This window comes from Lupinus angustifolius, chromosome LG06 (assembly GCF_001865875.1).
Source record: "Lupinus angustifolius cultivar Tanjil chromosome LG06, LupAngTanjil_v1.0, whole genome shotgun sequence".
NCBI lineage: Eukaryota > Viridiplantae > Streptophyta > Magnoliopsida > Fabales > Fabaceae > Lupinus > Lupinus angustifolius.
The window spans coordinates 30,175,106-30,188,112 of NC_032014.1; the positions used below are offsets into that span (position 1 = coordinate 30,175,106).

The 13,007-nt window shown below is 28.9% G+C and overlaps 1 protein-coding gene across 1 annotated transcript; it reads left to right on the forward strand.

The window, feature by feature from the left end:
* Window positions 5,553-7,484, forward strand: LOC109351035 (transcription factor RAX2-like). The gene is made up of 3 exons (XM_019592347.1): window positions 5,553-5,698; window positions 5,851-5,980; window positions 6,702-7,484. The coding sequence occupies exons 1-3, from the start codon at window positions 5,563-5,565 to the stop codon at window positions 7,393-7,395; spliced, it is 960 nt and encodes a 319-aa protein (XP_019447892.1). The 5' UTR covers window positions 5,553-5,562; the 3' UTR covers window positions 7,396-7,484.

Genomic DNA, 13,007 nt, shown 5'->3' on the forward strand with positions numbered 1-13,007 from the left:
ATCTATAAGTTTGGTTACATTTGGCGTAACAAATATGTTAAAAAAGTTAAACGATACATATTTTTTTTAAATAGATTAAATATGTTAAAAATCTTAAAAAAATATTTTTTAGTTTATGCGGGCTGACTCGCCACAACCCGCAACCTGCTTCGCGCTACAATTTGATATGCATAAATTGTATCCGGGCTTTTTAGCCCGAACTCGATGTGGGCTAGCCCGAACTCGTCTGGGTAGCCCGTTTTGACACCTCTAGGGTCAACATTACCCAACCATATATGTTCGTTTGGTTTGGTCCGATCAAAATCGGACCAAGTCGGATCTCATTAGATTTATGGTTGAGTTCGAATTTAAAAATTAAATCATGTCAATATTTAGGTTGGGTAGAGAACAAATATGACCTGATTCGAACTCGACACATGGTTATTCACTCATAATGTTTAACCATGTTTATAGTCAATTATGTATAGAGTAATGATATTTATTTGATCAAAAGTATCATTGATTATCTAATATTTTTATCATATATTCATGACTAATAATATATATACATTTATCATTTTATATGTCAAATTTCATATTTATAATAATAAATAATATTCAGAAGACTTTATCAAGAAGGAATATGCATTATATTTAATCGAATCTAGGTTCCTATTTAAAGGCTCACCCGTTTGACATTTAAGGTCGAATTAGCTTTGAGTTTAGGGTCAGGTTCGATTCGAGTTCAAAAAAATGACATGATAAGCATTTAGGGTCGGATAAGAAACAAACCTTACTCAGCCCAACCCGACTCATACTTACCCCTATTAAATAATAATATTAAAGTAAGAGGGCGAGTTTAGCAAAACGATTAGAGGCTCAAATCTCATAAATAACATCTCCTCACTTGAAGGTAGTGGGTCTCCTTTTCCTGAAAATGGTAACTAAATCATGTAGATTTGAGCATGGGTATTAAACCCGAAGCTAAATATTGATCGATTTATTTTTTTAACTTGAACTTGGTATTAAACTTGAAGCTAACCCGATCTCAAATATTGGTCGTACAAACATTTGAACCTGAACCTGAACCATAGACATAAAGTCTTATTAATATTACTTTTTATTATGAATATACAATTTAACATATAAAATAATATGTTTGGTTGATCATGTATATATGGTGAAAATTAGAGAATCAATAATAATTAAGTCCAAAAAGATGTCATGATTGATGAAACCTAACTATATTCAAAATGATAAAAATCGGCTCAAACCAAATAAGCTAGTGATTAAGGTCGGATATTGCAGAATCCTAATGTGATAATAACAATGGTTCAGCTCTAGACTTGTCAATGAGTAGCTTCAAATACTAAGACTTAAAGTTGGGAAACAGTAACAGTCTCTTATATCCAATTGTGGTGCAAATTGTAGCTCTCTCTGTCCCATTTGAAGAGACTCTTGTACTTGCAGAACATTAACAAAGAATACTAGTTCTTGAAGATTTATGTACAACGTCTAAGACTATTGCTTCTTTCAACTTCACATCCTGACCCAACATATTAACACATTTCCCAATACATATAAGGACCAAAATATATTTTGAGATGTAGATCTCGGAATGTATTGTATTTTTTTAAAATAAAACATTTTAATTAGATAACGTCAAAAACATTATTTGCAACTTGGTATTTGCATGAGGTGAGTGATTGATTTGTTGTTTTTCCTTTGACCATGGCTACAGGAAATAAATACAGTGACAAACACAACAATCTGGCCTTCACTATTACAAATTACAATTAAGTTTCAAAATCATCAAAATTAAGTTTCAAAACCATCAAAATTACAATTTGAAACACAATATATACTAGTAATAAAGAAATGAGAGGGGATAAGAAAGCTTGACCCAAAAGATGTACGTAAATATTGAAGGCATGGGAGTTGCAGGTTTGAGTGTTTGACTGACAATGCTTCTATGTTGCATGAATGGAGATCTTGTGTTACACTTTCTGTTTTTGTCTTAAACCAATTAAAAAATATCACTTAATTAAAATAAAGTTGCGGAACAATAGGATAGAACTAATTTTCATTGATTTCTAGATTAGTGGTTCTAGTTTAATGTTATTAAGTTATTATTACTATAATGCATTCACAATCAGAGACTACACAACTTCTTTTCTAGCTTAGTTTTCCAACAGCTTTTGGTTTAGCCTCATTCATTTTTTTGGTTTAATTCATGACCTAATGTCACTTGTTACATAATATCATGACCTAAAATCATTTGTAGTGATATACTCTACTAGATTATTCAAGACCTAATTCAACCTGTCTCACATCCTATCATACCAGATTGATGTTTCTGCTTTTGAATTGCTTGTCACAACTTTATAGAGCATCACAATATATCACAAGAATACTGAAACATTTTGGTTTCACAAGCAATGCAAGAGACTTAGTCCAATTCATATATTCATATATAGCCCCTAAACCTCATAGCCTCACAGCTATGAGTTTTCCTGAATAAATATATTCATATCTATATTACCACCCTTTTAATAATTTCATTTTATAAAAGACTATAATTTGTTTTTGTTTATGTTTATTATGATCTAGGGATATATATATATATCCCATAGTTAAATATTTCCTTAATGTGGAGAACATGATTGGCTTATAATTGTCATATATAGGTAGTGATCAGAGATTAGTGTCACTGTGAAAAAGCACTATATACAGTGATATATCCAGCAATAAAGTGAGAATAAAGATGCAGGTATTATATATAGCTAATTACAAAAGCTAGCATATCTTCATAGATTCTTGCCTACCGACGGAGACTAATTTACGTACTTTAATCTATCTATAAATTAAACTTTATTTTATGGATAATATATATATATATATATATATAATTTTTTTATACGAGAATGACCTTTTTTATAGGCATATATATTTAGTATTTATTACGATTGAGATTCAAATTCTCAACTTTTTTTACTTCTTTCATTAAACTCTTTACCTAAGTCTTATTGCTATGAAAATGACTTTTGTTGTCTTTATTCACTGATTTTTTATTTTTTAACTAATTAAGTTTAACATAAAGAGTTGCTTTCTCCTCCTTATTAGTTTTTTTTGGGTTAATTCCAACTTTGGATATGGCTGGATATGCTTGTACTCTTATTAATATACATTTTCTCTTTGTCAATAAAAAAGTATAGCATATAAAGAAACCGCTTCAGCCCATGAAAAGGAATTATAGTATCAACATATATTACCTTGTTAGACTTAATTTGTTTAAACTTCTTTGACAAGTATGATAATTTAATTACATTAACAAGAAAATTTATACAAATATACACTATAAAAAACTATTTGATCTTGACTAGATAATAGATATGGAACTTCGAACTTGTACATTAGAAAACATTTAATTTAATTCATGGTATATATGTTCCCTTTCCACGCAGATCACAAAAACCTTAATAAAATAAATTGCCCTGATTGAAGGTTTATGGTTGTGCCACTACTAAGTCTAAGAGCAAATTGATTAAATATCCTCACATAGCTTTTTTATAAGGGATAATTTTATTAAAGGAGGAAGAGCTAATAACAATTATACAAGACAACCAGCAAGAGAAAACAAATATAGAGAAAACAAAAGGAAACAACTAACCCCAACCAACATAGCAAAAAGCCCTAATAATAACATTCCAAATACAAAATGGGGTTTGAACATTATTCAAACCAAGACATGCATATGACTTGTGTTTACCTTTGATCAATAACTAAGATTTGAATTTTATCTCATCACTAACTCCTTCATACACACATTCTTATTGTTTAAGATGATGCTCTTTCTACGCTTCTAAAGAGACCAAATTTCAGCCATCCAATATATAAAACAAACTTCTTGTAATAGTTGACTCATAATCAGCATAAGATGTTGCAAATAGTGGAACTTTTTGGTAGGAGGTAATACCACAACAAACCCCAACTAACCATATAGAACCTACCATGTTTAATAAAAGAACATACAAGAAAAAAGCTAATCAGTAGTTTTTGGCTAATCTCACACCAAAGACACATTAGATCATTACCAATTTATTGGATTTAGTCAATTCAAACACCTGGTCATGTGAATTTAAGGGCAAATAATCTGACACATAGGAATCAAATATTAAACTTAATTAATGATCCATCATTCTCAGCACTTACCATCTGCAGATAATCATGCAGAGTGGATATACCATTTATAATTAGTTCTGTAACACTTAGTGCATACAAAACCCTTGAAATTAATAGACACAATTATTTATAGAGCTTAATATATATGAATTGTGAGTTTAAACATATTAGATGATCATATATGAACGTTTAATGATTATATATGAATGTTAAATGATACAATAATAATATAAAAATCTATTGATCTTTTTTCTCTCGTGTATATGCACTTTAGTTCAACATGTATAAACTATTATCCAGGCATATGCTGTTTTGTATTTACTATTCAGTTTCAAAAGGTGCACCCACTGCTGCACAATGTTTTTATGACAGCTTAAATAATAATACTACATAATTGTCCATAACTTTATGAACGTTGAGGTGTGCCATAATCATACATGTCTTTTAGTTATATGGATTTTTAGTTAAATAATACATTACAATAGTACTACTACATGGCATTTTAACTTGCGTGCACCCTTTTCAAATAATTTGTTTTTTGCCTTTTAACATGCCATTTTACTTTTGGAGAGTGTAAATGCATTGATTTAACAGTAATATTTAAATATTAAGCAACCCCCACTATAGCGTAGAAATTAAAACCAGGTCAAACTCCATGTTGATCTTGCGTTTGAAAAGAGTCATAATTTTGGTAGCTGTACCCATCACTATATAAAATAGCCCTTGTTTCTTTCTGTGTGTGATTATGTGATTAGAAGAAATCACTTAGTGAGATCCCGAGAATTATTAGGTGGTTGGGGGCGCCAAAGTTGAAGATTATTAGAAAGCTTTCCATCAAAATAGTGGAAAAGTTACCTTCATAATATATATACTACTTCAAAGTGTAGAAATATATCTGATGTGACCGGTGTTTCAAATTACTGATCGCATAACGTGAGGTGGCCGGAATATTGTGGTTATGGTGATTATCACAACTGCATCATACTGCAATTATCGTATGACACTAAATCCCAATGATGCAATTCACTACCGGCTGTAACGCAACTGCATCAGGTCATATCAGACCGCATTCATATCAAAATTATTTTTTTTCTCACAAAATAATTCATATCGCAACAATGACCACAATTACAATAACCACAATTTTGACTGGAATTGCAATCAAAAGACAAGATGTAATGGAACACCAATTGTAATTTAAAACAACATAAACATGTTTGCATTTCATTCATACATCTCTCCTTATCTCTGAAATCATAAAATAAAATAACATTTTCTTCACTGTTTCAAAAACTTGGTGGCTTATTATAAGGCATAAGACTTACCCACAAAAGTCTCATTTGGATTAGAAAATTTAGTGTTTGGAATTTTAGTCTGCTAAAGAAAGAGAGAGATAGAGAAATGGGAAGAGCTCCTTGTTGTGACAAGGCAAATGTGAAGAAAGGACCATGGTCACCAGAAGAAGACTCAAAGCTGAAGAACTACATAGAGAATCATGGAACTGGAGGAAACTGGATAACTCTTCCTCAAAAAGCTGGTTAGTAAGATCACCATTTTATGAAAAATGATCTAATTCAAAACTTTGAAGTTTAAATCTACACATATATCTCTTTGAGATCTCATATTTTATGTACTTTGTTTCTCTCTATATCTTAGATATATAATATTCTGACTCTAATATATGATTAGATCTAAAGAGATGTGGAAAAAGTTGCAGACTAAGATGGCTTAACTATCTTAGGCCCAACATCAAGCATGGAGAATTTTCTGATGAGGAAGACAGAATAATTTGCACCCTTTATGCTAACATTGGAAGCAGGTATATATAACTATAGCTGTTACTTATTAACACCATTTTTATATATGCACTATAGATATATATATCATATATAGCAAGCTAGACCAATAAAAATAGTAGTACTTAGCAAAGCTTTTTCTATATCTATGTTTGACCAACAATATAATCTGAAATTAAAAATATCCAGATATCCATGACATTGATATAGAGTTATGGACATTGTTTTTTTCTCGTTCTCTTCAACCATCAACTATATGCTTGATCCGATGAAAGGTTGATAAAGTCTCTGTCCATATATCTAAAAGGGGTTAAAAGAAAAGGATAACAACATGGGATTTTACCATTATAATTATCTAGAATCTCCTTATATATTTGTCCTGTGATCTTCCACATGCATGCCAACTTTAGATGTAGATAAAGTATCACTACAGATATTTGGTTTGAAGACAAAGGAAACTTGATTAGCATTCTATGACAAGGATAGAACACTTGTATAGGGAAAATGTGTATTTAATATATTAGAAACTAAAAAAATTGAACAAACATCCTCTCTGTTTATGGAGAAACAAATATTTGATTTTACATGTATTTTCAATATCAAAAGTGTTATTACTTTATATATAAATAGGATAAAAATGTCTAATTATATTATTGTTTCCTTTGTTTTTAAAAAAATTGCGCTTTTCAAAGGAAACTTAATATATTATAACACTTGTTAATCATGGTTTATGATATTTTACAGGTGGTCAATTATAGCTTCTCAATTGCAAGGTAGGACTGACAATGATATCAAGAACCACTGGAACACCAAGCTAAAGAAAAAGTTCATGGGGTTGCTTCCTTTTGAATCTCAATATCATCAAAGAAAACCTTCATCCCAATATTTCTCCACTCAACAAAGCCCACCACTTCCTTCTTATTACACCCATGCTTCAACCCTATCTTTCACAGGCCTTGAACCAATTCCTGTTCCTTCAACTAACTCTCTTCCTTTTTACCAAAACCAAGAGTCCTTAGTTAGTGTAAGTCCCATGCAACAATATCATGACCACTACCCTAATAGTCTGCAAGTGTTTGGAAGTGAAGTAAGTACTTGCAGTTCATCTGATGGGAGCTATAGTCAGGTTAAGCAAGAAATGGGTTTTCATAACTACATGCCCAAAGGGTTTGAAGAGTATTGCAGCAATAATAAATTTTTGCTTAGTGATAAGGGCATTAATAATGATGGAAGTGAGGGTTTTAACCAATGGGAAGATAAGCCAAATGGATGTTTTTTTCAACCATTACAAACCCATTTGGATTATGAACTTGAGGTTATTTATAAGCAACTGATTAATAGTAATAGCTGCAATAATGGTTGCTTCAGTGTTGATGAAAACAAGACTGAGGAGAAGGTCATGTATACAACAACTACTACTACTACTGAGTGGAACTGATATTAATGACTGTGACTGCAGCAAGTAGGTTCAGAAAGATATGGGAAAGATTCAGAAAAGACTTTGAGCTTCTTTCTGAATTTCTGTGTTGTTTTGAAAAAAATTAGACAGTTTAAAAGCTTATTTATTAGTATATCTTTGTGCATACCCTCTTCAAATTAAAGTGATGATGTTAGATTTGTGCAAGTACTAGATCATATCTCTCGTCCTATAATGAATCTGATTCTGTGTATTACTGATTATGATTGATTAACAAAAATTATTTAAGTTAAAATTTTATTAATTAAATATTTATCTAGTAAATTACAAGCAGCGATGCATATAATGACAAATTCTTTTGGGAAAGAAGATGTCCTTATTGTCATGGGTGTAAGGTTTAAAGTACAATCCTCCTATCAGACATTAATGTTATGAATTCTATGAAAGAAAGGTATAAAACTTGATTTTGATTATTTAACAGGTTTTTTAACGTGGGCCCGTTGACATATACTAATAATAAGTAGATTCTGATTATGTCATATGATTCCTATCTATTATTTTAGGTATCTTAACATTATATAGTTAATTAGGAAATTCTTTATACTAAGGAAAAATATTAATATATTAATGAACAAAATGTTTATTAGTCCTTGAAATATCATGTGATTATCAAGTCAAAGAAAATGGCTTCCAAAAAAGTCAAAAAGGTTATTATTTCTTTAAATTGTAGTCCAAAATTTGCATTATAGAGTTTATTTCTTTACACGGACAATGTTTGTAATTGTTGTTTCCTTCTTATTCCTGTCAAGTTTAAACTCTATCATTATTAATTTTCTCGGGACTTGTTGCAACTCTCAAAATCTGGTCTATTCTGATTACTAGTACTATAATGGAGAAGACAATTTTACAAATAATTTATATAAATAAGCAAATAATTTATTTATTAACATTGGACTATCCAAGCCATTTTTTATGTAACATGTGTTACACAATGATTGATTAAACAACTTTGTAATAAAATCATATTTTAAAAAAGAGTGGGAATATAATTATGCTTTATTTTAATTTTATTATTATCATAGTTTTTTTTATAATTTTTACAATATATTTTATAAAATGTTTATCAGTCAAGAGAATATATTGTGGAATATCTATTTTGTTTTTATAGTCTACTTTTATATTTCTTTTTTGCTCGTGTTTCTTGATATGTGGGTTTTAGAATGATTGGAGTAAATATACTCTTGCCAATTTTAGTGTTGACCCATTAGAATGTCTTCAAGTTCTTGAACCATAAACGTGTAAGCTTCTCTCTCTACTATATATATATATATATATTTATTTATTAAACCGTCCAACTCAAGCAAAGAGAAGCAGACTATAATTTTATGATCATGGTTTATGTGCAATTCTCTTCATTAAATTACAACATGAAATTGGATTAGCTTGACTGTCTTTGTTAAATGATTAAAAGTGACTTATACTATTCATTGATTTACTATTTGTTTAATTTTTTACTAATTAAATTATAATTAAAAATTAAATTATAATTATTAGTTGGAGTTTTTTACTATTAGTTTTATAATTAGATAAATATTAGGAATTAGGTAAAATTATTATTAGTTTTACAATTATTTATTTAATTATCTATGGTAAAATTATTAGTATTTATTTATTTATAATTATTTACTTCTTTTGTCAATTATAATTGATTTATTATTATTATTAGGTATTTTAATATAGCGTAATTATTGTAATTTGGTAAATTTGAAAAGGGTGAAATTGATCCATAAATTATTGGAAGTTATTATGATTTTTGAAAGTTACAAACTTCATTTTTAAGAGCTTCATCTAGCTATACAATCTTACTTTTTAAAAGCTATAAACATCATCTAATTTTCATTTACATTGGCAAAGGATCACCATAGTAAGGAATACTTTTCTCTCTTATAAGTTTTTTCCCTTCTTTAATTGACCATTATCTTAAGGTAATTAAATGGTTAATAAAATCCATATATTCTTCCATTCAAGAGTAGATTATTAGGTTGAGGAAAAAGAAAGGTGCGCATATTCCAAAGCTTGAATGAATAATCTCAATTAAAGATACGACAAACCTAGTATCATCAGCTTATAAACAACTTAGGATTCCATTATTTCCTTTTCATGAAAATATCCAAAGAGTACTGTTTTCATAAACCGTAGCAAAAAAATATGGTAAATCATTTAACTTTTGTCGCTTTAGTAAGTATAATACACTTAGAATTGGAAGAAAAAAATTATGCTAAATGATTTAGCTTCACCAAGCATATGACTTTTCTGATCATATATAATATGCCAAATGAGTTCCATCTACTTTGATTAATTTGATTCTTACTAAAAAAATGGCTATATTTAGAGAAACAAGAACTTCATAGGGAAATAGATGACCCAAACTCTAACATTATATCATAGATTCAGCTCCACCTCCATATTCAGATCTGGATCTGCATAAGAAATATTCATATATACCACAAACAATAGATAGCATATATATATATATATATATATATATATATACAAAGATCAAATGAGGTTACCCTTTTTAATCCAACTTCTGTTTCAGCAATGTTGATCATAGCCAAGATGATGTTCACCTGCAGATACACCTGCACCTTGTTCTTGGTCTCATACATAGCATGTAATTAATAACAACATGACTAGGTTATTATCAGAGAGAAACACAAGTAAAGTGCAGGTGCAAATGCAGATAAAGGCAGCATATTGGGAAGAACCTATGTAATGGCAGGTTCAGAAATTTAGTGCTCTTTGCCCCTTCTTTTATATTGAGGATTATATTCTAAGGGAGGGTGGGGTGGGGTACCCTAAACAGTAATTCACTCAAGTCTAGAAAGATATGGTGTTACCTGAAGTGGACATTATCTATGCAAAGTAGTATATATTTTTTTGACAAAAATCATGTTTGAGTTCAAATATAAATATACATATATATACATTTTTAGAGTGTATTACGATCAATGAGAGTAATCTTTAGAGCAATGATCGACATTTAAGTGGGTACTTCCAATAATCTTTTTTATATATGCACCTAAATCTAACTATATATTGACACCAAAATCTCATCTTCAAGTGATACAAGTTATTTTGCTCTTTTCTTTTGATCAAACACATGCTGATTTTTTAATAATTCCTTTATACATATCCGATAACTTGTTATTTAAAAAATTATAATAATAAAAAGAAGAGCCAGAAAATGTAGGACTCTTTTTAATAAAAAAAATGTACTAAATATTTCTACAATTAGAAAGTGATGCATCATTAAATAATAGAAAAAAATTTATTAAAGAAAAGATGGTATAATCATCATGTCTAAGATAGTTTGAATATGTTTGTAAAAAATTCTTACAAGCTCTAATAACAAGAATGTATCAAATGAAAGTGAGTTAAATTTACAGAGGAAAATAGACAAAAAAAAATGATACACACAATAATTAGGAAATATATAAATATTAATGTTTTGTCAATAAAAATAATTTATAATATACCCTAATGATATTATTCTACCGATTTAATTGATTTCACCTAGTAAGATTAAGGCGGTAAATTATTACTTTTAACTTCTATATTTATTTCTTTTAATTCATCTTAAATGATGATTAAAGATCAGTATTATTTTTCTGAAATTTAAAAAAATTAATTATACTTTTTAATATAATATTTCTTCTCATTCTTATTAATTATTTTGATATTGATGAGAAATCTGGTAAGGTTATGAGTGAAGAAGGAGGTTGAAATATCTCCATTATTTAATTTTGTTATGTTGTGAGGTATGCATCTCTGCCACAAAACATGCTGGTCTTAGGGCCCCACCAGATACTTACAAAAAAGATTTACACTTCACTTGATAGGGCTATGTCACCCTCTCTCTACTTGTTTTTGTTTTTGTTTTGAGCATTGTATACTTGGTTGAGGTCTATTGGTGCATAATGTTAAATTTTAGGATTAATTACTCTTCTAAATTCTCGATTTATTTGAGAATTTGTATTAAATAGACTCTTGAAAGTTTAAAAATTGTAATTAGGTTTACAAGTATTTATAATTGAGTACTTTAACTTTAACACTTATAATTCATTATTTGAATATTAAAATTATTTATAATCAATTTCATATATTATTTCTTTTTTATACCTTAAACAATAGTACTAATAATTAGAACAATAATATTGATTAATAAATGAATAATCAAATGGCACTATATATTTGATTCAACTAATATAAATGTTGTATTTTGTTTTCACATTTTTATTTATAAATGTGTGTATTTTTAACTTTTCTTTTTTAGTAGTGCTTTTAAATTATGAAAAAAAAATCTAGTATTAGTTGTATGTTTTGTATCTTGATTATTTTATGAATTATAAGGATTTATTGTGTAATTGTGTTACCTTAAATCTTATGTAAAGATTTTTTTGTTAATTATTTTTAAAGAATGATAAGAGTTTGAATTTTTCAAAACATAATGTCTGAACAACAAACAAAGATTAATTTTTTAGTTACAAATAATTTCAACGCTTAAAATTTATGACTAACTTTAAAAGTTTAGAGACTAAATTATAGATAATTTTAAAGTTCAAGGACCGAATTAAAAACTTTTAAGCTAGGGGATCCGTTTATGAATGTAACTAAATTTCAGGAATTCAATTATGAATTTTAAAGTTTAGAGACTTATTAAAAATTCTCAAATAGATTGGGGACACACAGAAAATTTTAACCTAAACTCTACTTTTGTGAGGTTTAAGATCGAGTACTTTTTAGAGCCTCCTCCCAACATACTTTTGAGATTTTATAACATGTTTGACACTTAAAAATAATATATCTCCTCATATTATGAAATAATTTATCTTCTATAGCCAGTAAAATTGTGACATATATGCTATTTTGTAATCATAAAAGGGAGGGTATTACCCACTAAATAAAGTCAGTGATGGATAATTACCCCAAAAAAACTATAGGTATGGGTGTAGATAATACCTGGACTGTTCCATATCCGCATATATGTAATCATTATGAAAATCCAAATGACCTACATTTCAGGTCTCATAGAGTTGTCACTCTCGGGCTTTTATAGTATTATTATTATTGTTAGGGCAAATTATAATTTACCACCATGGTTTGATGTTTATAAATATTTTATCTTCCTGTACTGTGAAAATTGATTAATTGACCCACTTTGCTGTTAAAATGTGTTGTAAATTCAATCGGATTATTATCATTAGTTTGAGCAGGATTGAATTAGGATTTTTTTCATCTAAAAAGCAAGCTAGTTCTTTGTTAACATGTATTGATAAAATTTCATGTTAAAAGTGAATAAGATTGCTTATATATATAAAAATATCAACACACAAAAAATTGAATAAGATTATGTTCCATCCTGGTTAAATCGGTGGATACTCACCCAAAATATCCCTCCCGAAATAAATCTAGATATGGACAAGAACTACTTGAGGAAGAAGCAACCCTAGTACAAATACCATTAATGAACCTCTGACTCACCATTAATGCACTTCTGACTCGCCATTAATGCGCTCCTGCCAAACCCTGCTACGTCACCTACAAATTCCACATGCCCATCCGACAGAGAG